This window comes from Psittacula echo (assembly GCF_963264785.1).
Source record: "Psittacula echo genome assembly, chromosome: 24".
Classification (NCBI taxonomy): domain Eukaryota; kingdom Metazoa; phylum Chordata; class Aves; order Psittaciformes; family Psittacidae; genus Psittacula; species Psittacula echo.
This window is the reverse complement of record NC_137759.1, coordinates 4,694,696-4,722,692: the sequence shown is the minus strand read 5'-3', so window position 1 is coordinate 4,722,692 and position 27,997 is coordinate 4,694,696. Positions and strand designations below refer to the sequence as shown.

At 53.8% G+C, this 27,997-nt stretch overlaps 4 protein-coding genes across 8 annotated transcripts in view; 1 reads left to right on the top strand and 3 right to left on the bottom strand.

The window, feature by feature from the left end:
* Positions 1–5,167, bottom strand: part of JSRP1 (junctional sarcoplasmic reticulum protein 1) — a 29,244-nt gene extending 24,077 nt beyond the window's left edge. For 3 of the 5 annotated variants that reach the window (XR_013958474.1, XM_080634106.1, XM_080634105.1), the window contains exons 1-2: positions 5,024–5,167; positions 3,601–3,800 (exon numbers count right to left, since the gene is read on the bottom strand). The gene's annotated coding sequence lies outside the window, so the exon portion shown is untranslated. Of the gene's footprint in view, positions 1–2,135; positions 2,331–3,600; positions 3,801–4,268; positions 4,370–5,023 lie in introns of those variants that run through there. The other 2 variants (XR_013958475.1, XM_080634107.1) reach the window with 2 other exon arrangements.
* A 251-nt stretch (positions 5,168–5,418) lies between these two features.
* OAZ1 (ornithine decarboxylase antizyme 1) lies at positions 5,419–10,089 on the top strand. Its single transcript, XM_080634012.1, is given in 6 exon segments — positions 5,419–5,600; positions 7,932–7,989; positions 7,991–8,077; positions 8,199–8,371; positions 9,456–9,541; positions 9,658–10,089. Coding segments are annotated over 6 exon segments (651 nt in total). The 5' UTR covers positions 5,419–5,484; the 3' UTR covers positions 9,789–10,089.
* A 2,465-nt stretch (positions 10,090–12,554) lies between these two features.
* PEAK3 (PEAK family member 3) lies at positions 12,555–16,000 on the bottom strand (the record flags this gene model as incomplete). Its single annotated transcript, XM_080634213.1, has 4 exons — positions 12,555–13,556; positions 14,083–14,741; positions 15,016–15,146; positions 15,894–16,000. 4 exons carry the CDS (start codon positions 15,998–16,000, stop codon positions 12,555–12,557), a joined length of 1,899 nt encoding a protein of 632 aa, XP_080490339.1.
* Positions 16,001–20,929: 4,929 nt separating this feature from the next.
* Positions 20,930–22,952, bottom strand: LINGO3 (leucine rich repeat and Ig domain containing 3; the record flags this gene model as incomplete). The annotated part of the gene is made up of 1 exon (XM_080633906.1): positions 20,930–22,952. The coding sequence occupies one exon, from the start codon at positions 22,950–22,952 to the stop codon at positions 21,135–21,137; it is 1,818 nt and encodes a 605-aa protein (XP_080490032.1). The 3' UTR covers positions 20,930–21,134.
* Positions 22,953–27,997: the final 5,045 nt, after the last annotated feature.

Below are 27,997 nucleotides of genomic sequence, written 5' to 3'. Positions count from 1 at the left end.
AGCAAGGATGTTGCAATATCTCCTGCTATTGTTTTGTAACTACCTCGGCTTTCCTCATGACCATTTGTTTGTAACCCAAAGAAAAATCAATACAAAACCTAAGCTTGTGGAACATTATTCTTAAGCTATAGAACCGTAACAACACACTGCTCAGGCACACTTCTTTCCCCAGGACTCTCAAGGTGCCATCCTCTGACCGCATCTTGGGCCTTCTGATGTTGGCTAACCCACTTCCTACCTGACTATATTTCCTGTTCTTCCTTCTGGCTTTTCCCTTTTCCCCCACATTTTTTCTATATGGAAACTGAACTGCAAAACCTGATGAGTTCGATCTTGCAAATGTAAAGAAAACAACTCAGCACTTATCAGGTGACTAGCATGATGTTGGATTACACCCCTGAATCAGATAACGAGACTTTAAATCATTTTAAGCATCTGTTATCTCATCTGCAATCAATACATAGTCCTCTTCATGTCAGCTGGTTTTAAGTGAGAAAGCAGAGATCCAAAGTTTCTTTGGTAAGAAATATAGACATTTGTTGGCCTGACAAACTAGTGACTGCTTTCCTGTAGTTCAATATCTCACAAAGATCTTGGAAAAGAAATTCTTCCCTGTGCTGGTAAACACCTAAGAATTCCAGCTTAACTTGGCAGTGGCATGCAGGATCTCTTTCCAGCACAACTGGGTCTGCAGAAAACCTGACCTTCAAATCAGATCATTCTCACTTGGGTGACAATGAAAACGAGGAGAGTTTTCCAGCTAGAAAAGTGTTCTAATTACATGTCCCACAAAGATCAGAATAGATTCTAACACGCCAAATAGTGATTTTTTTTTTTGTGAGGGGAGTATTTAAGATTAGATAACTGGTAGTTAACCGTTACCTGTAAGGAAGAGAACCAAAAGCTCTAAGGAAGGAGATGGGTTGACATAAGAGCCCTGCTTTGCAATGCTGGTCTTACGAAGTTTAGAAATAACACTGCCCAGTGTTTTGATAAAGGCCTCACAAACTTTTGCTGTGCTTCATCTCCACACAGAGCTGACCAAGATGAACGTTTAAATTATTCTGGGACTAAAAGTGGCTACATTACAGAGTGGGGAAGTCATCACACACAGTGATTTCTGTGGAAACACATCATGATGGACATCTCTGCCTCAGTTTCTGTTCGGCTTTGGTGCAGGGCTGCATCTCTAGATAACTCTTAAAACGGTAAGAACAAGTAGAGTCTTTCTGGACAGGAAATAGAGAGAAGGGCCACGAGGATGATCAGGGGCTGAAGCACCTCCCATTTGAAGACAGGCTGAGAACACTGGGGCTGTTCACCCTGGAGAAGAGAAGCTGCGTGGAGACCTCAGAGCAGCTTCCAGTCTCTGAAGGGGGCCTACAAAGATGCTGGACCAGGGACTCTTCATCAGGGACTGTAGTGATACGACAGGAGGTAATGGGTTCAAACTTAAACAGAGAAAGTTCAAGTTAGATATAAGGAAGAAATTCTTTACTGCAAGGGTGGTGAGGCACTGGGACAGGTTGTGCAAAGAAGTGGTAAATGCTCGATCCCTGGCAGTGTTCAAGGCCAGGCTGGACAGAGCCTTGGGCAACATCGTCTAGTATGAGATGTCCTTGCCCATGGCAAGGGGGTTGGAACTGGGTGACCTTAAGGTCCTTTCCAATCCTAACTATTCTACGATTCTATAAAAGGCAACCAGAACAACTTGATTGTCTGGCTCAATTGATTTATTATTATTTTTTACCATTTTTGGGGAGTTACTAAGTGTGTAACAGTATGTAAGGACTGCACATACTTTAAAAGAGAGCTCATGTTTTTCTTTCTGTTGTACTTCCCCAGTCAGCAAATAAGAGACAGCTTAATTCCCATGATACTGCTAAATGCCATAAACATCTATTTCCACATTCAAGAAGAGCTATGACAGCATGATCCAGCCAAGCAGAAAACATACGGGGAGTTCTGCTACATGTCAAATATCCTTTTTTTTTTTCCCCCCATTCACCTTCACTGGAGCTTTGTTACTCCTCTAGAACATGGACATGGGAGCTGTTTCATCGACACCTGCAGCAGCCCCCTTTCCAATTGCCTCCTCAGTGGCGGAAAAACACACAGAAGCACCAATATTTGCAGCCATGTCATTTAGTGATGTTTTAATCAGCTAAACAATGGAACAGTTTATCTTTCCTTCTCAAAATAAAAGATGCGATACAACCACGTTATCAACGTGCAGGACTTCAGAACTGGCAAGTCTTACGAGTGTTTCAGGTCCTCTACATCTTTCTAAGCACTAGTTTCGTGTCATCTGACCACAAACAATTGCCAACCTGGAAACACACAAGGAAGAGGAAGGACATTCAGTTTCATTAACCTGCCCATTTCTTGCTCTAACATCTATTTACATTAGCCATCAGTTTCAAATTTGACTTCAACTTACTCCTGTGCTGCCATAAACTCTTCCTCCAGTCTTTCAGAGGATGAGATTCTCTGCCTCTGTGTTGAAAGCTGCTGTGCCACAACTGACACAGGCAAGCAGGAATTGATGCCCACACACCAGCTGTTAGGGTTCACTGCCCATTGTGAACCGAGCATTCACTCAGCCCTGGGACTGAGATGGGTTTGGACTATGATCATAGAATGGGTTGAGTTGGAAGGGCCCTTAAAGCTCATCTAGTTTCAAGCCCCCTGCCATGGGCAGGGACACCTTCCATTAGTCCAAGTTGCTCAAAACCCTGTCCGACCTGGCCTCAAATGTCAAACTAGGGATGCAGCTGGAGTAACTAAGGCACTGACATGTAGTTACTCCTGCCTACTGCCATGGATAGGGGAATCATGGCAAACCAGAGGTAAAAAAACAGCTGGAGATGGCAAATCTCAAACTTCCTCAGCTGGTAATCCTGAAATCGTGAGTCAGACGCTTCTCTGTGAGGCTTTATGAATCACTGTCACTGCTAAACTGGAAGTTAGGCTATCTCAGCAAAACCACAGCTGGAACTAATCCCACACCATATTTAACACACAAAAGCAAAACAGGTCGATTGGGCTTTTTGCAGACTACAGAGCACCGCAGCATCAGCTGGATCACTCACTGTAAAATAGGATGATGGCCCATGGAGATGACAAGCATCCAAAGGGCAAAGCTGTTCCCAGTGCCACAGTAAAGAGGAAAGCAGCTGCAAGGATGATCTCTAACACAGTTCCATTATAAGGAATTACAGTCAGATTACTACATTAATAATAAATGACATTATTAGAAATAATGAAACAAAATGCTCAGGCAGCCCTTCCACTGACTAACACATTCATTCCCCCATCAGGAAAACCTTTCTAATACAACACCCAAACCATGAATTGCTAAATCTTCTCTGATGTGCTTCATTTGGTCCGGATATTCCTGAATTGCAGCTCTCCCATTGTTTCAAATCGGTCTCTGGGTAATGCACTAAATGGCAGCCAGCTTCCCCTTCATAAATCAACTACCAAATCTAGAGCGCGAGGTGAAAGCAAGCACTAATGTCTCAGTTATGTTGTGTTCTGGGAGCTAAGTGCATGTAGCTGCAGCAGGAAAGGGATTTTTCTCTCATACCTCTTACTTACCACAACTCCCAGACTAGCCACTGGCTGCTGGCCAGGCTCAGCTTCTCCTCTAAGCTGTAGGAGAACAGAGAGTGTTTTCTTTCAGCAATACACTTTGTTCCATCATAGTCAATCAGAGCAGTTTCAGGACACAGAAGGTGGGTTGGGATTTAGACACTTATCCTTGTGCAAAGTGGAACCAATCAATGGACTCAGAGCTCCTGGATGGGAATATTTTAAAGCAAATACAAATAAGAAAGATAGTAAAAAAACCCCTAAAATATAATCAAATGCCCAAATGCAGCTACAGCATCTGAAGGCAATAAAATAGGCATGCCCAGCGTGGGTTGAATAAAGCAAAAAGAAACACAGCCATCTACATTGACGTTTTCCTTTTTAGAAAGCCACTGTTTTGAAAATCACTACAATGTCTCTTTAGTGGTGTTCTTTAGCTCTACAAACACCTTTTCCCACTTGATTTACAAGGCATACCTGAATGCAAACTCAATTCACTATCATTTAAACCATCATTCTGAGCTGTCTTTCCATACAGGATAAGCCACACTGTTCAGGATGGGCCCTGACTTCTGTCATGTGCTTCTGACTTGGTTTTCAGGCTGAAATGTTCAGAAATGGTGAAGACAAAGCTCTCCTGTCACAGCAATTATAACCTATTATACTCTATTTACCTTTTGTACACATCTGCTGCTTTTAAGATGAATTTTAGATTGACCCCCAGCCCCAAGAGGATGAATCTGTGTTTTCACCACTATTGTCCAAAAGAGAATTGGAGCATACAGCTTCCAAACTCACATCCTTTCCTCTTGCCATGGGGCTGTGGAAAGACCCAACTGCGTCCCCAGGCCTTGGATTTGCCAAATCCTTGCAGATGAAAAGCAGAGCGCTACGTTGTATTACAGCCCAACTTCTGCTCTGTAAATAGCCGGGATTTACTCGCTTCCTCGTGAAGGTACAACACAAAGCCCTTCTCCATTCCAAAGGCAACCATCAACCATTTCCCAGGCAACCAAAGCTCTACGTTACTGCTCCAGCCAGCACAACGCACAGGCCAGAGCGAAACTGCCCACTGCGAGTGGGGCCACAGACACACCTCAAACTCCGCACCCCAGCCACAACTTGGGGGCCTCCTTTTAAGGCCCCTCTCCAGCATTTGGGGGACCCTCTTATGCTTTTAGTCCAAGTTTCTCTCAGCATCTTGCCCACAAGCGCTCTGAGTGGGAGCTGGGAGGGGGGGCGATGCCCCCTGCTCCCCACAGGAGGCCCCCGCTGCCGCCCCTCTGCTGCCTCCGCCGCTGGAATCCACAGCCCCCAAGCCCCGCTCCGACCCTCCCGCCTCGCTCCTCCGCGGCCACTTCACCGCTGCTTCCCCCGCGCATGCGCAAAGCCGGGGCGGGCCCAGCCCCTCCCTTCGCCCGCGGTTTACCTCAGCCGGGCGGGGGCGCGGACGCGGGACTCGAACCGGCGGCTCTGCGGGGAAGTGAAGGCTGCGGCGCCGCGCCGAAGCCTCCGCGGCCGAACCCCGCCAGGCCTCGCCCAGCCACGGAGGGTTCAGCCAATCAGAGGCTGCCATTTCCCCTCTCCTCTCCGCCCTGAGCCCTGCTAACCAATGTTGAACCCCCTCACGCAGCCAGCCCATAGAGAAAGAGCTCTCTGTTTTGCCCCGCCCCCTAGCTCCCATCAGCCAATGGGAAGCCAGGCTTTACAAGGGACGTTTCATCGGATTGGGCCTCTTTCCAGTCGGGGGCGGTGCCACGGCGAAAGGCGTGGCCTGAAGAGCGTATATAATGACGCACTGGCGCTGCGGTGCCATTTTGTATACGAGTGCCTGGGGAGCGGCCGGAGGGAGGCAGCGGAGGGTTTCGGGGTTCGGACCAGAGCGGCCGGATGGTGAAATCCTCCCTGCAGCGGATACTCAACAGTCACTGCTTCGCTAGAGAGAAAGAGGGGAATAAAAGCACCATCATGCCCGCTGTGTTGAGCCTCAGTACCGGACAGAGCAGGTGAGGGGCCGGGGCCTCCCTCAGCCTACGCACCGCTGGGCGCTCGCCGCCTTCTCCTTTCCCCTCAGGGCCCACCCTTCTCCTCGTCCTTCAAGCGCCGGTCGCCTCCCCCGTGGCCGGGGGGAGGGGTGCTCCGTGGCGGCAGGGGGAGGGGCGGCCCTCGCCGCCTCAGTGCTGGGCGCTACGGCCAGGCCCCCTTTGCTCCTTCCTTCCCCTCAGAAAAAGGAGGGAGGGAAGGGGGTAAAAAAGGGGTTTTTAACGGCCACGGTGGTGGCAGCGCCGGGTGCACCCAGGTTCCATGCGGCGTCACCCGCCACCGTGCTGGGCGACACGTCCTCCCGTCCCGGGGGGTGCCTGCGGCTGCCTCCCGCCCTGTGCCACGTTAACTGCCTCCGGGAGAGCTCCCTGGAGCTGTCACAGCCATGGGAGGAAGCCTTGGAACCAACTCGCTGCCCTCCGGGTAAGCGGCTCTCGAGCAAGCCAACGGGCCGAAGGGAGCCTGCAAACAAAGCCGGGCCGGAGGCAGGGCCTGGAGGTGCCTTCTAACCCCTGAGGGGGGAAAAAACAACAATTAAGTAAAGATATCAAAGGATTTGGAGTTGTTATCCCCTTATGTAATCGTAGATATTCTTGAAATGTAACCGAGGGTACCGAGCCTAAAGTAAAATATAAGAGCGTTAGGAGAGCTGCTAGTTTAAAACTCAACCAAAAGATTAAACAATCCCGACAGATGCTGGGGTGGAAATACCTGAATCTGGGTGATGGACACTTAGGATGTCAATCTGCCTCGTATGAAGGGAGCTGGGATTAAACCTTGTATGTGGACTATGAAATGAGTTCTAGCATTATTTTTAGAGGGCCATTTTTATACTTCACTGCTATTTACAGTTTATTTTTCCTCGAAGAGGTGTAGGTGCGCACAAGCATCACTCTAAAATGCATTGCTGATTGCAAAGTGTAGGCAGCCTTCATTATGCACCACCCTTCATTGGGGGAAAGGGGAAATTGGCTCAAGGGTTGCCACTGCGCACTTCTGAACTGGGTGCTTAAAGGTTTATTTGTAAGGTAATTATGAATGCATGGCTCTGCAGTCATTGTGAGAGAAAACAAGTACCTAATGCTCATACTGAGAGCAAGTGTCTTTTGATCCTTTCAAAGAGCGTAAAATAATGGGTTTAATGCTCCTTTAATAGTGTAATTTCATTTTTTTAATAAACCTTTGTAGTTGCTGTGTTGACTAATGTCTTCCCGCGTATAATATTTCATCTATATGGGCATTCAGTGCCTTTCTGATGCAGATTAATTCATCCCAAATCTGCAGCTCATGAAAAAGAGGAAACTCGTGTGAACTATGCAAAATGGTGGATTATTTGGTACATGTTTATTCTGATTTGCAAATGGCTGCTGGCACTCACAGACAGGATGATTGTGAAAATTTCCCCAAGGGCCTCGATTGCTGCATCTGCTGAGATGACGCAACTCAAGAGTGAGCCTGCAGGGTGAAGGATGGTGCAGAGGGAGGGGCCAGGCACCATGGCTCTTGCTACAGTAGCAGCCTCATTCATTTAAGCAGGCTTATGTGGATGGTGTGAAACTTAGTGTGCATACAAGAAATAGGCTTTGTATCTTAAGAGGATAACGTTCTTAACCTGAAAGACTGAAGCAGTGTGAAATTGCTCTGAGGAATGCGGTAGAAAGGTTTGTAGGTTTGCCAGATGCTCAGGTATGGTTTCAGAGTGAAAAGTGGTGATTTTGTTTTGGAGCATGGTGAAAGCATTTGAGGTAGTGACATCTGCGAGGCTATTTCATGTAGCTTTCTGATCCTCAAGCTGAATGTGCTGGTGCCAAGGTCTGAGGTCATTAGGGACATACATCACAGGGAAAAATGACCCGTGGCTTGCTGGGGCGGTACACTGGTGCCAGCTCCAAGAACAAGGTGGGGGAGAAAATGGCATCTTATGTATGTGACAGTAGAATGCTGCTTCTCTTGAATTCAGGTCAAGCATTCTGCTGCCTTGGTATTGAGATATATACCCTGCTCACTTCAAGCTGAGAGTATTTTCATCTCCAAGTTAGTCTTTCCCTCAGAATACTGCAGTAGCAGCTTTCTGACCCTGTGGGTCTGGGTGCAAGGCAACAGTGTTCCATCCCTGGTCTGGAGGCTCCTTTGTCTTACCACTTGTTTAGGTTGCCGTGGGAGGAGTTCTCTTGCCCTAGGTTGGGTTTTATTTTCTAAGTCTTGCTATCTGATCACTGTTTAAAACATCTAATTCCTATAATCCCTTTGTCTAACACTCCCTTTCTGCACCTCTAACTGTGCTCCCTTTCTAGTTCCAGGGTTCCCTTCAATTGCTGTAGTAACCTGGGTCCGGGGCCTCGGTGGTGCTCCTGATGTCCCTCACCCACCCCTGAAGATCCCAGGTGGGCGAGGGAATAGTCAGAGGGATCACAATCTTTCAGCTAATTTATTTTATTCGGTGAGTATCAATAATAAGCGGTTTGGTGAGCTTGAATGTGTTTCTTGCCTCAAGCCTATCAATGGAATTACCCCTTCTTCAAACTGAACTGGAAATAACCATGCACATCTCACTGCTGCAGGATAATCGGCTGAATGTAACAGAAGAACTAACATCTAATAACAGGACAAGAATTCTGAATGTCCAGTCAAGGCTTACAGATGCCAAACACATTAGTTGGAGAGCAGTGCTGAACAACAACAACCTCTACATTGAAATTCCCAGTGGTGCTCTGCCTGAAGGGAGCAAAGACAGGTGGGTTGGCTAAAATGCAGCTCTGGTTTAACTTGCCTCTCTCTTGAAGGCCTGTCAGTAGGGTGGGATAGCACTTCACTGTCATTTGTTTGCATTCATTGTTCTAAAGTTTGAAGTCTTAATTATGGTGCTTGACCATAGAAACATCAAATGGTTTGGGTTGGAAGGGGCCTTGAAGCTCACCCAGTTCCAAACCCCTGCCACGGGCAGGGGCACCTTCCACTAGAGCAGCTTGCTCCAAGCGCTGTCCAACCTGGCCTTGAACACTGCCAGGGATGGGGCAGCCACAGCTTCTCTGGGCACCCTGTGCCAGCGCCTCAGCACCCTCACAGGGAAGAGCTTCTGCCTAAGAGCTCATCTCAGTCTCCCCTCTGGCAGGTTCAAGCCATTCCCCTTGGCCTGTCCCTACAGGCCCTTGTCCAAAGCCCCTCTCCAGGTTTCTTGTAGCCCCTTCAGGCACCGGAGCTGCTCTAAGTTCTCGCTGGAGCCTCCTCTTCTCCAGGCTGACCCAGCCCAGATCTCTCAGCCTGGCTTCAGAGCAGCTGCTCCAGCCATTGCAGCATCTCCATGGCCTCCTCTGGCCTTGCTTCAGAAGCTCCACGTCCCTCTTGTGCTGTGTTGCCCCAGAGCTGGATGCAGAACTGCAAGGGGGGTCTCCCCAGAGTGCAGCAGAGGGGGAGAATCTCCTCTGCTGATCTTGATGCTCTTGCATAAGAGGCTGCAGCTTAAGTGATCCTGCTTTGAGGACCCCTGTTCTGTCAGACAGAACCACCCAAAAGGTCTGTAATTTGAAGCCCTTCTCCCAGGTATTGTGTGGCTCCGTCTGTCACCTGAGAACACCAGCCTGGTTCTGAGCATGTCGCTGCAGTTCTCTGTTCAGCTGCCACAGTAAAGCATGTTACCTGTGTTAGCTGAAGATTTCTGAGTTAGGCCTGGGGCTTGGGGACGGCCTCTGGGTGTGAGTCTCCCCACCCCACTCCCTTCCTCAGGCCTGTAAATTCCTGTGCCGATGTCAACAGGATCTCACTGTCTCTAAAGGAAGTGCTTGCTTGTGTGTGCTGACCATGTTGTATTTGTCTTGCAGTTTTGCAGTTCTTCTGGAGTTTGCTGAAGAACAGCTTAGAGTTGATCATGTGTTCATTTGTTTCCACAAGAACAGAGATGATAGAGGTAGGTGTTGGCTCATGGCACTGTCTCCATTGATGGGAACATTGTAGCTGGTGTTGGTGGACACTTGAACTGTTGCACAGCATCAGTGGATGAAATGTTTTCTGCTTTTTTCCTAGCTGCATTGCTCCGGACTTTCAGCTTTTTGGGCTTTGAGATTGTGAGACCAGGGCATCCCCTTGTCCCCAAGAGACCAGATGCTTGCTTCATGGCCTACACGCTTGAGAGAGACTCATCAGAAGAAGACTAGATTGCAATGTTTGCCTCTTAGAGCTTTCTTGTTGTCTATAAAGATGATTCTGTAGAAATTTTGTCAACATCTATTACAGTACATATATAACTCTGTATGAAATGTTGTGACCAACTGCTCTGGTGGTGAGATGTTGAAAATTTCAGACTCCACATCTTTCTCTGGATTTGTGCGCATGTTGTGGTTGTGCAAATAAATGCTCCCTCCAAATTAGCAGTATATTTCTTGAAGTTTAATATTGTGTTTGTGATACTGAAGTATTTGCTTTAATTCTAAATAAAAATTTATATTTTACTTTTTATTGCTGGTTTAAGCTGTTTTAGACTCACACTCTGAGGAGGTGGCTCTGGAACTGCCCCTGCCATTAAAGTTACAGGTATGGAAAGGTGTTGGTCATTCTTTGCTTGACTGGAGCTCATGGCTGTGATCTGCCAGGGCTTGAAGGAGTTCAGCAGTCCTCTCAAAGCCCTACCTAGAGTGAAATAATGGTCCACTTCCACTGGTAATTCGGTACACTGCATCTGTGCTCAGTCACTGTTTCTTTGCTGGATCACTGGCTGGGGAGCCCTCAAGGAAGGCGGAGATGCAAGGTCTTTGTTGGTGGCCTGCTGTAGCAGAACCAAGGCAGAAACAGGTTCAGATGTGAGGAAGCAGAACAAGCTTCTGTTTACCCCAAAGCATTATGCTGCCTTCACCCCCTTTGGGTTACAGGTTGGCTAAAGTTACCTGCTGAGTGATCTGAAACCTCATTCAGGGAGGCCAGCATAAGAGTGTGGTAAGCTGCATGGGGACAGCATGTGTTCTTTAATCCAAGCAGAACTTCCGCCTAAACTCAGTCTCCCCTCTGGCAGGTTCAAGCCATTCCCCTTGGCCTGTCCCTACAGGCCCTTGTCCAAAGCCCCTCTCCAGGTTTCCTGCAGCCCCTTTAGGCACTGGAGCTGCTCTAAGGTCTCCCCTTCAGGAGCCTTCTCTTCTCCAGGCTGACCCAGCCCAGCTCTCTCAGCCTGGCTCCAGAGCAGGGCTGCTCCAGCCCTCACAGCATCTCCATGGCCCCCTCTGGCCTCTCTACATGTCCCTCTTGTGCTGTTGCCCCAGAGTTGGACTGCTCCTGGCAGAAGGGGAGGGGGTGACCAGAAGCAGGGATGCAGGGGATGCTCAGAGGTGCACCTCTGCTGGGCTGGGCAGGTTTCGACTTTGTTTTCGTGCCCAAGGTGGCTTTGGGCAGGTCCCAGCCGTGCCATGGACTTTACTGCCATCTTGTAGCCATGCGAGATACTACAGGAGAGGCGGTGGGGACAGGGCTGAGGCTCACCCGGACAACCCCTCCTGCATGTTTTTGGCCCAAAAGCCTATACTGAAATTAGAACAACATTTCTGTGGCACGGCTGTGCTCGGGTGGTGAACCCTTTCGGGTCTGTGTGCTCAGGGAGCTTGTTTGGCCCCCCTTGGAGGCTGCGCTGCTTCGGGTGCTGCTTTGGGAAGGAAAAGCCCCCCCAAGTCTTGAAGAGAGGTGCTGTGGTCTTGGCTGGGTCTTCAGCCTCAGGTGATGAGGCTGCTGCCTGCCCATGCTCCATACGCAGAGCCAGAGGCAGAAACCCATCAAATGATGGAGCAGAGAGCATCCTGCTCTGTGGTTTCACCTGGGGGGTGCATGTGTCACAACTCTGTTTTACTGGGGGGGGGGGGTTTGGGGTTGTTTAGAGCTCAGGGACTCCCAAGAGGAATCCTCCCCAATTCAGCCATGCCACAGGCTCTGGTGACTGCCTTATGTGCCCATGTCCATGGGCATGCTGGGGCTGCCCCAGCAGTAGCTGTGGGGAAGGCCGGGATGGTCCATCCTGCTGTGTGCACAGCCCATGGAGGATGCTCTTGGATGAACCAAGCAGGGCCTTGCATGGCACTTCACTGTGACAGTCACTCATCATCTGCATGGGTTTGGGGACCAGGATATGGATCCCACATGGTGCTTCATACCAAGCATCAGATGCCATGGACCTGCCTTGGTGCAGCCAGAGACCAATCCTGCAGCCTGGTTCCTGGTGCACCAGCCATAAACTGACCCAAGCTATTTATTAGACACCATTGAGGCTGTTCTGGCTGATCACCACTGGGCAGGGAAGTTTGGCTTTGTGTTTCTCTGTGGATACATTACTGGTGTGTGTAATGCTGTCAAAGAAGCACATAAAGGACCAGTATTTAAGAGGCTCAGCTCTGGGTTTTATTGAAGCTGCGTGGCTGCTGTATTTCCCCCTTTAAAATGTCATTTATATTTGTGACTGTGCCACAAATTGTTTCCAAAGAGAGCAGGTTGTACGAGGTATTTATTGCATTTCTCCTTTGCTAACAGTGCATTCAGGTGAGCTGTAACGTGTGGCTTTGAAACTGTGAAAGCCTCGTGGCCACGGGAGAGGTCTGAGAGGTGTTTGTGCAAAGTCCAAGCTTCATAAAGTCTGCTTAGGAACTGGCACTTGATGCTGTGGCTTCTATCCAGTCATCTTTCCTGAGATGCTCTGATAAACTGGACTCTATCAAACAAAAACTGGTTGAGGGTATAAAAACACACCCTGCGTTGTGGGAGCCACGGATGGGAGTTTGGTCCCAGCTTCGCCATTCTTGTGCTGGGGGCAAAGTGGGTTTGGGTTTGGCAACAGACTTCCCCCAGCCGGGACCAGCTTGGGCTCCTCGTGAGCTGGTGGATTTGGCCAGGTCCTCATGGGCTTTTGGCTTGGAGGAGACCTTTTGGGAGGGCTAAACTTCAGCTTGCGTTTAGGGAGTGTAGAGAGCCTGGGTCACTTGGTAGAGCGTGTGCTCGGTGACCTCCTTGAAGTACTGGCAGCAGAGCCACTCCTCGAGGCCAGGGCTCCCCTCTGCCCCAGCCGAGTTCTCCACAAACCTGAGGAGCAGCAGAGCCCTCTTCACCTCCACCCAGCTCCGGAGCAGGGGCAGGGTCTTCTTGGTCCTGGCAAAGAGCTCCTGTCGAGGCCCCCAGAGCAGGACCTGCAGGATGCTCCTTGCCTGCTCAACAGAGGCCCTCTTGCAAGGATCTCTGTGGAGAAGCAGCATGGCCAGCCGCTTGAGTCCCGTGGAGTAGATGGACAGGGACGGGATTTCAGGAAGTCTATTGCTTCTGAGCCCCAAGGCGTTCTCCAGAGAGATGTCCACATGCAAGAGCTGATAGATCAGCATGCCTACATTCAGCTCATCCGCCGCCAGGGAGGGTGGTGCAGCAAGCCCCTCTGTCCAGTCCTGCTCGTGGCTGGTAGCATAAGGCCTTTGCTTATCTTTAACCTTGTGGAAGCTGCTGATGAGCAGCCTGGGAAGGGAAAGCCCTAGCGATGCCTTCTTGCCTTGCTGGCTCTGGGGAGGACACGGGCACCGCACCAGCAGCAGGTTCTCAAGGCAGAGATCCCCTTGCTCCACGTTCTGCACCCGGAGATGCTCCAGCCCCATGCACACCTGCAGGAGGAGGAGGCAAGCCAGGCGTTCATAGTGCCCAGGGCAGGTCCTGTGCAAACCATGCGATCCCTTCACGAAGTCTGCCAGGGTCTGGTAGGGAACCTCAGGGGAGATGAGGACCTGCAGGGCAGGATGGGGGGCAGGATGGGCTGGCTCCTCTCCGCGCAGGGACGGACTCTGCTCCCCAGGGCTTCCCGGGAGCTCCAGCTCCCAAGGGAGGCGGTCGGTGAAGCGGCCGATCACGCGCTGGATGCTGCAGTGTACCCCAAGGGAGCTCTGCACCCCCAGGCTCGTGCAGCATGGCTTGGGGACCTGCAAGGAGAGACAAGGCATGGTCAGCTGCAAGGATGGAGCCACGGGGTGCCTCATCAAGCACCTCAGCTCAGGGCCACCACCATGCTGCTGGGCTCCCCTGCACCCTCCAAACCCACTGGCACCCACCAGAATGGCTTTGAGCAAGAAATGGGAAACAAGGTGGGGTGTAACCTCCAGGTGAGCTGCAAAGCTGCTTTAATGGGTTTTATCCTGCACTGCCTGAGGAGCCAGCTCTGCTCCGTCCTTTCCTTTGTGTACGCTGGCCCCTCAAGACCATGAGCCAGGGCATTTCCCCCAGCGGTCCATTTCCCTTGATGTTGTTTGGGAGCTGTCACCCTCCCTGCCTTCGCTGGCAGCGCTGCCTCATTTAGCAAATGCAGAAGTAGGTGCAAAAAGGGGAAGCACCAGCGTGGAACAGGCAACACTCCCGGTTCACACTTGCCTACAGCACCGCAGCCCCCCCAAGCCACAGGAGCTGCTCCCTTTGCTCCACCCGGACCATTCTCCCTCAATCCCTGCTTACCTTGGCTGCGCACACCACCTGGGCTTGCTCGAAACTGAAGCCCACCGGGAAGTACCAGGCATCGCGGCTCTCGCAGCACGGCGCCCGCTCCAGGATGCTGAGCGCTGCCCAGCTCTTCCCTGCCAGCTCCGCCTGCAACCGCTGCTGCCGCTCCTCCGGCCCCACCAGCTCCTCCTGGATGCGCGCTGAGAGCCGGGCCAGGGCGGCCGCCTGGCACCCCAACACCACCCTGCACACCCTGTCCGGGCTGTCCAGGAGCTGCAGGAGCTTCCCCAGCTCCCCGTCTGCCACCCCAAACGTCAGCTCCGCCGGGAGGGGCGATGGGGATTTTTGCAGGCTGCTCCAGGCCACTGGTTCCCCCAGGCTTTGGGACTTGCTCAAGCGCTTCTTGTGTGCCCAGGAGGGTCTGTCCGGTGAGGGGATGGAGCTGGGAGCCCCCTCCTCACGCTGCAGATGGGGCTGTGGGATGCTGCCGCCCCATGTTGTGGGGTCACCCCGACAGCGCTGGGATGGTCCCGGCTCTGGAAGGGATTCCGCTCGCTGGAGCTGCTTTTTGGGCAGTGGGGGAGGCACGGGGGTCCCACCGGGATGAGAGGGGGTTCTCCCAGCTCCTTCCCCTCGGCAGGCCTTGCGGGGGGTGAGGTGAGCCCGCAGCTCTCCTGGGGAGGGAGGAACGGACACAGTGGGTCTGAGACCTTCCCGGGAAGGGGAGGAGGGGAGAAAGTGGGAGATGGTGTGGGGTGGGAGTACAGACACGTTGTTATCTGCCCCACTGCACATTTCCAGCCCCAAAGCGATGCCCAGTGCCAGCCAGGGGGGTGATGGCTGGGTACCACTGGAGAAGGATGTGGGGTTCAGCAGTGGGGTTCATCCCCACCACCCCAGCTGGGACATTGGGGGGCAGGAGGACAGCGGGGTCGGGGCATCACTCACCCACGTTGCTGTAGATGAGGGCTGAGTTGGGGGGCCGGGGTGGGTGGCTCCTCGGGGTGTCTGGCATCGGGGTACCCAGGTCCAGGCTGCTGCTGCGGGCACGCATGCTGCCCTGTGCCTGCATGGTGGCCCTGCATGGAGCCTGGAGTCAGCAATCACCCCCCCGGGGGGGCTCTGGCTCCTTCCTGTGCCGGGTCAGGGGAAGAATAAGGAGAAAAGGAGAAGCAGTGGCCTGGGGAGCCCTGGCTGAGCGGTTTGGGGGCAAAAGGCAGCGCCTTTGGTGGCCCACGAAATCCAGGTCCTGCCCTGGAGGATCCTGGGGGTGCTCTGGAGGGGTGGGGACTGTCTCAGGGGCTTCACATGCTGGTTCAGACCCATGCGTGTCTGTACACACAGGTTTCTGTCTGCCCTGCGGTCTCTGTTGGGTGGCCACGAGGAGGACACGATGGTGGGAGAGGTGTGGGTGCCTTTGCACCCACAGCCCGGGTGTGTGGGGCAGGATGGGGACCTGTGTGCGGGGCAGGAAAAGCAGGAGCCCATGGGGAGGAGCGCGGGGGGAAGGAGCCGTCCGCAGCCGCGCTGGGGTTTCGCTTCCCTGTTCCTATGCTCAGTGCAAACCTGCAGCCCTGACCCTGCTGCCACCACCACCAGCGGCACCAGAACCACAGTGGATTTCTTTAGGAGCTCCGTTTCTCGCTGCGGGCACCGCGCACCTCCAGGCTTTGTCCCTGTTTGACCCAGCTCAGCCCCCGTTACCCACTGGGGAAGTGAGGCTCTCACCCTGCCTCTGACACGGTGCAAAGCATCGGGCTGAAGCAGCCCTGCCGGGTGCTGCGGGAAGCTCCGATTTGGCCCCGTTTGCAGAGCAGTTTTGTTACCTCTGAGTTTTCCCCGGTAGCGGCGGGGGCCTGCGGGGCTCCAGCTCCATCACCCGGCTCCGCAGCGGCTCCCGCTCCTCATCCCAGGCTCCCCCAGTGCCGGCCATGGCACCGCCGGGAATCTCCTTGCAGCGCTCGCTGCAGCCCCGCTCGCAGGAGGATGCTCTTTCAAAACCTCGTAAGGCCAAAGGAAGCCGGAGGCTTGGCCTTTGATGCAACCTCCTGCAGCGGGTTTGTGTCCCCCCCCAAGCTGCTCAGGAGGCTTTGCCGTTCTCCAGGACTGCTTTCCACCTGGCATCTGCATCGAAGGGGAGATTTCCACAGTAACCCCCCCCCGAGTAGTCAATTCCCAGCTCTCAGGTTGTGATGGATTGGCGAGGTGGGATTTGCCTGTTTTCTTCAGTGGTTTTGCTGGGGTTTCCTGCAGCCGTTGCACAAGAGGACCACAGTTGTTAGAAGCCACTTTTGTTTTCGTCCCAAGGCTTTACAGGTGCTGAGGGAGCACGAAGTGACCCAAGTCAGCTGCTGAACTCCCCCCATCTGTGTCTGTATCCCCTCTAGGATAAAGTCACTCTTTTAACACTTTTTAAAACACCCCAGAATATTTTAATACCTCCTCCCTTCTATTCAGCCTTTGAGCTCATCAGCAAATAGCTCATGGAACTGGTTAGCAATGGGCCTGGAAGGGTGGGTGAGGCCCTCTGCGGGAAGCCAGCTCCAAGGATTTCTCCTGGGGATGAGCAGGCTTTGAGGGACACGGATTTGCATGAAGCAGGTGGAAACATCCACTGTATTCTCACCATTTGGGCTGGACTACGCAGTGCCCGTGGGACCAGGCACCTCTCCAGGGCTTTAGGAGCCTGGTTTGAGGCTCAGTGGGTGCCTGGGAGTCTGAAGCCGTGTCCTGAGAGACCAGGATATGGCTTCGTAGCTTCCTCGCTGTGTATTTTGCAGTCTGTTCCCCAGCCAGCCCCAAGCAAGCCAGGCGGTTTGTGTCTGTTGGGTCACGGTGTGTGATGGGAGCTGTTTCTGTTGTGCTGAGGCTGCGTGCTAAAGCTGATGAAAATATGTGTTGGGGCTGAGTCCTGTTTGGATCCAGCACCAGCCTGGGGAGGATGTGCAAGGCTTTGGGAGATGACACCCAGTGCTGGTCCTTCCCACGCTGCTGCCTGGCCCATCACTGCCTGGCTTTGTGTTGCTCCCTCACCATGTCCATTCCCAACACAGGGAATGGCTTTAACCTGCCAGAGGGGAGACTGAGATGGGATCTTAGGGATGGAGCAACCTGCTGTAGTGGAAGGTGTCCCTGCCCATGGCAGGGGGTTGGAACTGGATGAGCCTTAAGGCCCCTTCTGAGCCAAACCAGTCTGTGGGTCTATGAATATAAATGGAGCATTTAAGATTCAGCAGGGTCCTGAGCTTATTGACGATGCTCCTCAATGGGGTCAGTGTAGGTATATCCTTCATCCCACTAAGTGATTTATGTTAATGACTGTACTGCAAACTGTTTTAAGCAACAGAAAATCATTAGAAGCATCCATATTTTTCCCTAATGAGTAATGTTACCTTCAAGACCATTAGGAATAAAACTGCAGAATTAATGCAATGAGTGTGACCCCATCAAGCTAGAAAGAGGGGGCATGAGGCTGGAGGAGCCCTGCAGTGGGCAGGCAGGAATTGCCTTTTGCAGGAATATTAGCTGCGAATTTCCGGATGCCTCTTAATAGAATAAAGACGATGCCAAGTTTAAAAGCAACCCAAGCCCTTTAAAACGACTGTGATTTTACACTGCCAAGCCTTGCAGAACTGGGAAGCAAAAGCTGCTTTGCTTCTCCAAGCATCAGGACACCCCTGAATCCTTGTCCTTTCCAGGGGGATAAAGCAGCAGCAGGACACTGATGGCAACTGAAGTCTGTGGTCCAGGGGTTGTGGAGCCGTTTGTCCCCCCCGATCTGCAGAGGGTGAGATTTGGAGAACTGATGCAGGGGAGTTTTATTTAGCTGAAATCTTTTTAATTTGTAAGGAAATTGGTTTCTCTTCCCAGTGGGAGATACGAGTTTTAAATGCACCCACTGGAAAATTGCTTTTTTTCCTAATTGTCTCCATTTTTCAGTGTTTTCTTCCCCATCAACATCATTCTCAACATGTGGCTGCTGCAGGGATGCTCATGCCCGGCTCCAGGTAGGTCAGGGTGATACCTGTGGCACTGCTGGGCCTGTGTGGGCACAAAGGGCACCGAAACCACCTGAACTGGTTCCTCAGCACCTCTCATCCCTCAGGGGCTGCTGAGGGAGCGGGTGGGCTCAGTCCTGGCTCCTATGGGTGTCCAAGGCCACGGTGCACCCAGGCCCTTCAGCACTGGCCCAAACTTTAACCCTGACCCTTCACCTCCTGGCTGCTCTTGTGCCATGGGGTATTATTTCATGCAGGAAATGAGAAAAAAACCCCATTTCCTCTTTTACTCCCATGACAGCTCTTGCCACGGTGACTGCAGGAGGTGCAGGGCATTGGCAGCACCCAGTTATTTCACAACCACCCTCTGTCGTGCTGCTGAGGCGGGTGTTTGAGCCTCCCTGGTCCACGGGGAGCAGTGGGGTGTGGAATTTTAGGGGTGCAGAAGCTGAGAACTGGCCCAGGGCCCCTTTCTCCTTTGCTTCCACCACCCCTCAGCCTCGCAGTCCTCAGCCCAGCACCATGTTGGGAAAGCTGGGATTGGGGTTGGCATGGGGCAGGTCAGGCACGGAGTCTGGGAGGAGGGAAATTTGGGTGCTGGGGAGGCTTAGCTCTGTTTTCCAGTCTCATCGGAGGGGTTTGGCTTTGTGCATGTGTATACATGCATGTGTGCACACTCCTGTGTGTATGGGAATCCTCTTTTAACCCCCCAACCCCAATTTCCCTGCAAGCAGGAGGGGAGGTGCTGGCTTTGCACCCTTCAGCTTAGGCGCATCCTTATAAACACCCTATTAATAATTAATAATAGATTAATAGCAGCGGCAGTTTGTTAACATATGCGCATTAATCCTTTATTAGTTATAAATAGGGACTTCAGTATCCTCTGAAAGATGGTTTATTAAGGGGTTTGTGGAGCTGATGGTGGTGATGACCAGCCGATGGGCTGCACATCCCAGCCGAGCTCCAGCGGTTTAACATCTGCCTGAATCCTGGGACTCCCTTGGCTTGCACTGGGCAGGAAAGCACAAAAGCACCAATCCTGCATGTGGTGCAAGTGACTCCAGCTGCCCTTTCCAGGTTCTGCCCAGCTCCACGCTTGCTCCCAGCCCTGCTCGGGCTTTGCTCATTTTGGCTTTTCTTACTCGGGAACAAACATGGGGAAAAAACCAAAGAAGCCACAAAAGTCCCTTTTTTGTCTCTTTGCCCCGCAAATACAATTCACATGCTCGGTACATACAAAACGGTGCCAGGTCTGCACTGCCCAAACCTGCCTCTGCTCCTGGACACAAGGGTCCATCCCTGGCCCCCTTCCCACCCCTAAACCCCGCAGCTAAAAAACCTCAGACACCAAACAAGGGCACGCGGGTGAGACCGCGGTGGGACATGGCATGCACGGCTTGGGGAGCGGGGGGCACCGGGCATGCGGAGGGAGAGACGGGCAGCATCCCCCCCACTTTGGGGCTGGATCCTGTGAGTGACCAGCGGGAGCACCTTGGAGAGGAGGGTGGGTGCTGAACCCACTGGCTCCATCGCTCCTCTCCCCCCTGGGGCTCCCATTGGTGCGAGAGGGGAGCATCTGAGCCGCTACTTGTGCACCAAAGCCCTGACCCTTTGGGAGCCCCTGCCTCCAGTGCAGCCCCCAAAGCCCAGGGATGCCCAGCAGGAGATGGGCAACTGCCTTCTCCAGCTCCCAGAGCCCTGCATCCAGGTAGGTAGATGTGCCCACAGGAACGGGGCCAGAGGTGGGATGTGCAGCAGCTCCCATGGGTGCACATGGGAGGAGAAGAAAGAGGAAGAGAAGGAAGTGATGGGCTCCTTGACCTGTCTAGGTCCCATCCAGGCTCTTCCTTTCTATCTGTGCCAGCTCTGCTCCTTCTCCCACCCAAAATCCTATCCCTGAGCTGAAGCCAGCGCTGCCGTGGGCAGGGGTGGGATGGGAAGTCGGGAACAATCCCCTTGGCAGGAGGGAGCGGAGCACAGGGACACCGACCCGTGGTCCTCAGCGCTGGAGGGTGCAGGATCTGGGTGGACACAACAGAGGTGCCAGCCGGGTCCTTCTCCTGGTATTTGCTTTTGCTGTTGGTTCCTGAGCTGCTCATTCCAAGCCTTTCTCTCTTCTTTCCTGGGCTGTACGGTCCCCACTGCCCAGGACGAGCCAGCTCCTGCTCTGCTGCAGACTTTGCAAGCAAAGCAAAATGGGCCCAAAAGCGCCTTTTGCACTGTAGGAATCCTGCCTCCTCACCCTGCTGCTCCCACTGCGGCTTGGGCGGACGCAAAGACAGGGCCTTGCATCACCCCAAGGCTGCTCCTCCTCATTTAATGACCTTGGCCTCGTTTTGCCTTCCTTCCCCCTTTTATTTCTTGCTGTTGCCTCTTCAGAGCCCAGCCTTGGGTGGGTTATTATTGCTTGTGCAGGAGCATCCCTGGGCACCCACGTTTGCAGATGCTGTGTCTTAAATTTGCCAATGGGAAGCTCTCCAGGCACAGATGTGCCTTTGGGGATCCAGCTTTGCCAAGGGGCTGGGGGGCACCCCGACTTAGCACAACCTCCCCCAGTGCCTCTCCCAGTCCCGCATCGCCACGGAAGACTTTTCTCTTGGAAATTCATTACAAAAAGAAAAATCATTGGACCAAAAAAAACCCCCAAAACCCAACAACAAGAAAAGAGAAGAACCAGAACCAACCACCAGGAAAGTTTTCCAGAGTCTCTTAAAAAAAAAAAAGAGAAAGGGGGGAAAAAAACAGAGTCAGTTTTTTTTTTCCCAGGTCCAAACGCTGCTGATTTGTTGGCTGGAGAAATGCATAGTTGGTAGCAAAGATGTTGGCTACATTGGGAGCCCCTGGAGCCGGGATGGCCCCTGAGCCATTTGTGCCCCTAGGGCTCACCATGGGGCTGGGGTCATCGCTCTCCAACCCCAAGGTCCATGCGGTTCTGACCATGGCTCCGGCCATGTCCCAGCACAGCGATGTCCCATCGCCAGCCCTGGGACATCACCATACACTGGCCCCATCCTCCTGCGGCTGTGCCCACGGCCAGGCAGCAGACAACAGTTCTCTACCAGAAGAGGCTCAGATCATCTTCATGTTGAACTTCCTGGCTCCTCCTTGGCCGGTGGTGGTGGTGGGACCGTCCACCTTGCGGAAGGAGTACTCCACTGAGAAGTTGTTCTTGTGCTGCCCGCGGCCCCGGCTCCAGACAAAGAGGAGGAGGAAGCAGAAGAGCACCACGCCAAGGAAGGTGATGCAGCCCATGGCCGTGGAGACCAGGATGGTCTTGAGGTCCAACGTAAACTTCAAGAAGACCTGCGTGTCATTGTGAGAGGTGTCGTTGAACTCATTGAGGTACAAAGTCCGGTTGGCATAGTGGGAGCCGTCATTCAGGCGCCCCTTGACCGTCAGGGTGGCGAAGTAGGTGTCGTTGCCACCGGCGTTGCTGGCGATGCAGATGTAGGTGCCACTGTCCTGCACCTGGGCAAAGCGGATCTCCAGGGTGCCCCCAGGCAGCACGGCCACCCGCCCCGTGCTGCGGGTGGTGATCATGCGGTGCTGGGGGGACACCCAGGCAATGGAGGGGTCTGGCTCCCCATCCGCCCGGCAAAGGAAGGACACGGACTGGCCTTCCCGGGCCGTCACGTGCTGCAGCTTCCGATCCTTTATCTTGGGCTTCTGGCAGGTGAAGTACTCGAAGAGCACGGAGTCCGGGAAGTCCCGCAGGGCATTGCCCTGGATTTCGGGTGGTGAGGAGCACATGGGCTGCTGCCCGTCGAAGTTGAGTGTCTTCCGCCGCTGCAGGATCCAGAGGAGGCGGCAGTCACAGGCCAGAGGGTTCCTGTCCACCCGCAGCGTCTCCAGCGTGTTGACGGAGTGGAAGGTGCTCTCCTCCAGTGTGGAGAGAAAGTTGCTGGAGAGGTTGAGCAGCCGGATTTGTCTCAGGCCGGAGAAAGCCTGTGGTTCCACAGACACCAGCAGAGCACCCACGATGTGGAGCTCCTGGAGCCGGATGAGGTCTTTAAAGGAGCCCTTCAGCACAGTGCTAATGGGGTTGTAGGACAGGTTCAGGTACCGGAGGTACACCAGGTTCCTCAAGGCAGCGGCGGGCACGGCTGTGATGTTGGTGTAGGTGATGGAGAGAAAGGTGAGGTTCAGGCCCTGAAAGCTGGTGGGGGAGATGTCTTCCAGCAGCGGCCAGTTGTCGATCTCCAGCTGCAGGAGGTTGTAGAGCTTCTTGAAGTTCTGGTCCTCCAGCGCAGAGATGCTGAGGTGCCGGAGCCGCAGCACCTCCAGGTTCTGGAGGTAGGAGAGCGACTCGGCAGAGATGGAGGTCAGGTTGCACTTCTCGATGGTCAACTGCTCCAGGCCAAGCAGCCCCGAGAAGGCCCGCTGGGAGATGTACACCAAATCGTTATCACCCACCTCCAGGCTCTTCAGGTTTCGCAGGTCCTGGAACATGTAGTCCAGCAGGATGACGAGTTTGTTCTCACTGATGTCCAGGAGGGTGAGGTTGGTCAGTTTGGTGAAGACCCCCGGGGGGATGAGCTTGAGCTGGTTCCCCCGCAGCCGCAGGGTCTGCAGGTTGAAGAGGTTGCTGAAGGCGCCCGGCTCCACATTGGAGATGATGTTCTCACTGAAATCCAGCTCCTCCAGCAGCGGGTATGGGGAGAGGTCCCCCGGGTTCAGGCAGCGGATGCGGTTCTTGTTGAGCTCCAGGATCTTGGTCTCGGTGGGGATGCCCTCGGGGATGGAGGTGAGCCGCTTGCGGTGACACACCACTGACTTGATCTGCGGGGCGCACTCGCAGCGGGCAGGGCAGGCGGCCGCCCGCCGGGGGCTCAGCAGGACCAGGTGGAGGACCAGGACCAGGAGCCAACATCTCATTGTGTAGAGCATGGTCTTATGGGCTCACGACCATTCTCCCATGCACCTGGAAGGGAGAGAGATGCGGAGTCAGCAGCGAGCTTGGGGGAGGCCAACAAAGTCCTGCCCAGCCCCAGATCACCCGTGGGGGCTGAGATTGGAAAACTCCCCCCAAACCATGTCCCGTGGCAATGATGAAGCCCCAGTCCCCAGCAAGAAGGCCTCCAGGACCCTCAGCATCTAAGGTGGGACCCAGTGATTGTGCCCTGTGCAAAGCTGGGCTAAATGAGCCTCATTGCCTGCACGTGCTGTTAGGAGAGCAGGGAAACTGAGGCAGGGGGAGAGACCTGCAAGAGGAGACACAGAAGCAGACTCGCATCCCAGCCTCTGCTCCCTGCCTGGCTCACGCCTGCTGGGCACCACTGACAGCGCACACACAGAGGCATGGGGACCATGAGTGCCCCTGGATAATGGGGGACACAGACCCTCCGGGGCAGTGTAGGAGCAAAGAGATGCAGCCAGAGGCCCTGCAAACTCATGACACAGGTGGGATGCCACATCCCCTCTGCTCCCTGTCCACGTCTCATCCAGTGGCACAGATCCTTCCCAGGCCCTGGGCTCAGTGAGGTCCCGCAGGACAAGGGGATGCTCAGCACTGCACAAAGAGACCTGTCCTGTCAATATGCTCAGCGTCACCCTCTTGGAGTGGAGATTAAAGCATCCATGGCACAATCTTCCCAGATGAGGGATTAGCACCGACCCTGCGCAAAGCCTGGCTGCCCTCCTTCCCAGGGATTAGCACTTGGCTGCTGCTTTCCCTTTTCTCTGCTTCCCTTTCCCTGTTTCCTGTGCCCCAGATCTTCCAGGCTGCCTGGAAACACCTCTCAGGGCCTGCAGACTCCTCAGCTGCCTTTCCATAACGAAGCACTGTCAGTAACCTAATTAAGTGGCAGAGCTGCTTGCCAAGGCCATGCGGGGTGTTTCTTAGCCCTACAAAGGCAATTTGGGAGGTACAGAGGGCAGAGGCAGCCCTTCCAGCCACCCCTGCAGAGGTGACTGTCCTCCCTGCCCAAAGCTTCTGATAAGGTGGCTGGTGCTTGTTTTAGGGGGTGATGGAGGGGTAAAGGAGGAGGCTCCACACCAGGAGACATGGTGGGAACTGCTGGGGCAAGCTCACAGCAGGAAGAGGATGAGGCACCACTTCCACCTGAATCCCTCATCCTTGTCCCTTTCCTAAGGCACCATGGAGGAAGGAGCACCCTGGAGTGGTGGGGCAAGACACATTCCCCTTTCTCTTCCAATAAACCAAATCAAGAGGGAAGTCTTATCACTTCTGCCGTAGGGAGGGGTTTTACAGCTGGGTGAATGCAGCATCCTCTTTCCTTGCTGTGGGACAACAGTGTGGGACCAGAGACCACATTGCTGCCCCTGGCACACATTCCAGCCCCTTCTTCCCTCCTCACCAGCCACACAACCTTCCCTCCAGCACTGCTCGGGCTTCACCCCTTGCACCCAAACCCCTGTGTCCAGCAACTGGAGGTCCTCAAATGCCACCTGAGGACCAGAGCTGCTTGCTCTGGAGCTGCTCGGCAGCCTCTGCCTTCAAGGAGGCTGCTCACAGCCGTGCCAAGGGCCATTTTGCAATGGGCTCTGCCTGGCTGGTGGCCTCGGGAACCTGAGCTGGCTCAGGGGGAGGCTTTGCTTGGTTCCCCATAGTTCAGAAGCCTCCACTCCTGCTCTGCTGCCACAGGGCTGGATGGGAAGGATGCAGCCAGGCAAGACCTGCAAACTCACAAGGAAAAAACTCTCCCAACGTCTTATAACACTTCTGATTTAGTGTCTCTACACTAAACAAATATACCCAGGCACTGCTGCCAGGATAATGGTCTCCCATGCTTGGCTGCCTCCTGTCCCCTTCACCTCCCTGCCCACGCCACTGTGCCGAGGCAGCCCGGAGCACGCCAGCTCTGTGCTGTGTTCATTATGAATGAGCCCGGGGTAACCCTACTCCACTTTTGGTTACTACTCCGGCCACCTGATCCCCTAAGCAAAGGTCTGAACCCGCTGGCGCTGTTTTACCCAGCAGACGGGGAGCGGGAGCCGTAGTCCTGGGCTCTCCTCCCTGCTCCGCAGCTGGAGCAGAGCATCCTGGCTGCCCCATGGGCGCTCCGGTGGAGCTGGGCACAGCCCTGACACCCTCAGCAAAGCCCATGGGGAAAGTTGCATGAGCCGCCTCCCAGCAAACCCAGGCAGATAGGAGCTCTCACGAACCAAGGTGGCTGATGCCAGCTCTGACCATGTGTGTCTCTGCTAGCTCCAGGGCATCCCGTAGAAGCCACCCCAGCGACAGAGACCCCATGCCCCCTGCAGTGACAACCAGGGGGATGTGATCCCCATCCACCCCGGGCAGAGCCGAGCTCAGAGCTGTTTATTAATAGCTCATTACCCCGAGCGTGCAGCTTGGGCCCTGGGGAGTGAGGCCAATTAAGCCTTTAGTTGAAGGCTCAGATTGAGGCTCTCCTTGCATCTAATTCAGTTTTAAAAATAACACGCTTGCTGCAGGCAGGGCTGGGGAATGGAGCCAGGAAAACCCGAGGGGCTGTGGCATGGTAGAGGGGAAGCCTGGACCACCTCTGACCCCTTCTGAGCCCCTGGGAGCAGCCCCTTCCTCCCCTCCCTTCCCAGCAGGACGTGAGGCCACGGAGCCCAGTTTGTCCCAGCCACGGGCAGCACGGCGCTTCGCAGCAGGCAGGGTCAGAGCGTGGAGGAACCATGCTCTTCAACCACCTGGCTCTCGGATGCTCAGCCACTGCAGGTGGGGTTTTGCTCCCTTGCACCATCACGTTGTAGAGAAAAGGAGGCAGCAACGTCTCTTCCACCCCATTCAAATGGCTCCTGCTTTGGTGCACACGCTTGGCACAATCACCTCCTCTAAGAACAATTGCTCCTCATATGCCATTTTCTCCCTTTTTCTGAATAAAGACCAGAAAATAAGCCAAGGTTGACATTTCCAGGTTCCCCTCTTTTGACATCGTACAAGTACAAATACATAGCGACGTCTTGTTTTATTCTTCCTTACCTGTAGGATGCAAAATGGTCCTGCTGAGACCTTCTTCAAGAACCCCCTGCTGCTGCTCGAGGCCAAGCCCATGATACCCCTCTGCAAATGGTGCAGAGAGTGATCTTGGGCCCCCATGCCTTTCGGAAAGGCCCATCCTCAAAGTACGGATGGAGGGATAATATCAGTGCCCCGATGCACAGGTCACAGGGAGGTGGCAGTGCCAGCGACTCGCAGCAGTGCCAGCACGTCCCAAACTTGGCATGGGACAGGAGAGGGCTCCTACGAACCCCAACAGCGGCCAAATGCTGCTGGAAACACCCGGAGTGATGCCCATTCACTGCTCAGCCCTGCCTGGCAGCCAAGTGTCCCAGTCGCTGCCTGCATCAGGCTCAGTGCCAGCAGCTTGGCAGCAGCTTGGCAGCAGCAGCCACCTTTACCCCAGCACTACCAAGGCCACCACTAAACCATGTCATTAAGGGTCTTGTCTACAAGGACACGTACAGATCACCAGGATGGCTCAGGGGAAAGTTTCAGACTCACCATCAGCACAACCTCCGTGTGCTCCTTGGTCCTGGGCTATCAACTACATGAGATCTTGCTTACCAGGAATGGGAATAGGCTGCATCAAGTAGGCTCCATGGCTATTCTGGGACTCAAATCACCCACAGCCCTTGGAATGGGCTTAAAGGGGAGGATGGGCCCCCTGAACATCCCAATGGTGACCTGTGCTGCATCTCTGAGGTTTCTTGTGCCATCACTCAAAAATAAACCTGTGGCTCCTGCACCTTTATTTAATCCATTGCCTTGAGTCTGCAAACCCAGCAGGTTTGTGGCCACATCGAGCTTGGAAAAGCCCTGGAAAAGACCAGGGGGCATGGAGAGCATGGAGGTGACAGGGAGGAGGGGAAGGGGCATCCCTAGGACCTTCCCTGGGTCCAGGAGTTACACCAGCATGTTTTTCCCTCTTGGAAGACACGACCCATCTTAAGATGGGGAGTGGAAGGGATTAAATCAGAGCTGAGGCATAAACAAAAAGGCAGAAAACTCAGAGGGTCAGAGGAGGCCAGTGATGTGTCCGTCTCATTCCAATGAGGCCCTAGAGATCAGGCAATTAGCAACCCAAGCATGAGAATAATCCAGCTGAAATGGGGAGAGGAGGAGAGAGCTGGTGCTAAGCAGGAAGAAAATCAATCACCAGACCTAATGGAGAATTATCTAGCAGAGAGTTATTCCTAATCCCATCAGCGTCTTTCTGGGGAACAAATTCTGGTGCACCCAGAGCACGTTCTTTTAGGTCAGTTCCTAGCCCTGCAAAGCCGGGCTGGGGCAGGAGGAGCACAGGGGAGAACCGAGCAGCTGGTGGCGATAGGACACCCATGGTGGCAGGAGGACACCCGGCACGTTCCGGATGGTGCGGTCCCCTGCTCACGCCTGGAGAATTCCCTGATGCTGCGGCTCCCTGGGGCATCATCAGCTGAATGACTGCACCCACCAGCCATGGAAGCAGGGCTGGGAGCTGTGGTGACCGTGCTCCTGACAGACACCTTTGTGTCCCTCTTGAGGCTGCTCAAACAGAAACAGATTTTCCTGACAACGCGCAGAAACAGGGAAAGAAAGCCCGAAAGGAGAGATGTGTGCGAGGAGACAGGCTGGGTCAGTGCAGGAAGTGTCCTGAAGCACGGCTCAAAGGGACTGCTTGAGAAACATGAAAACCTTCTCTAGAAGGGAGTTATTTTGGCGACTGGCAGCTGCTGCATCTCACGCATCAACCCCTGCTCAACAGCCCCAGGTCTTGGGGCCAGCCAAGATGGTGCTGGAGCAGGAAGTCTGTGCGAGTTCTCAGCAGAGGGAGGATTTACCCTTTCTACCCAGGAAAAGCCATGACTGATGTCTGCGTGGAGCCGTCTTCCCACCCCATCCTGAGTCTTCGACAGCTGTGACCACTTTCCTTCCATGTGGAAATTCCCAGCCCTCACAAATACTGTGAAAACCCAGAAACGAGGATTCCCTAATGAGC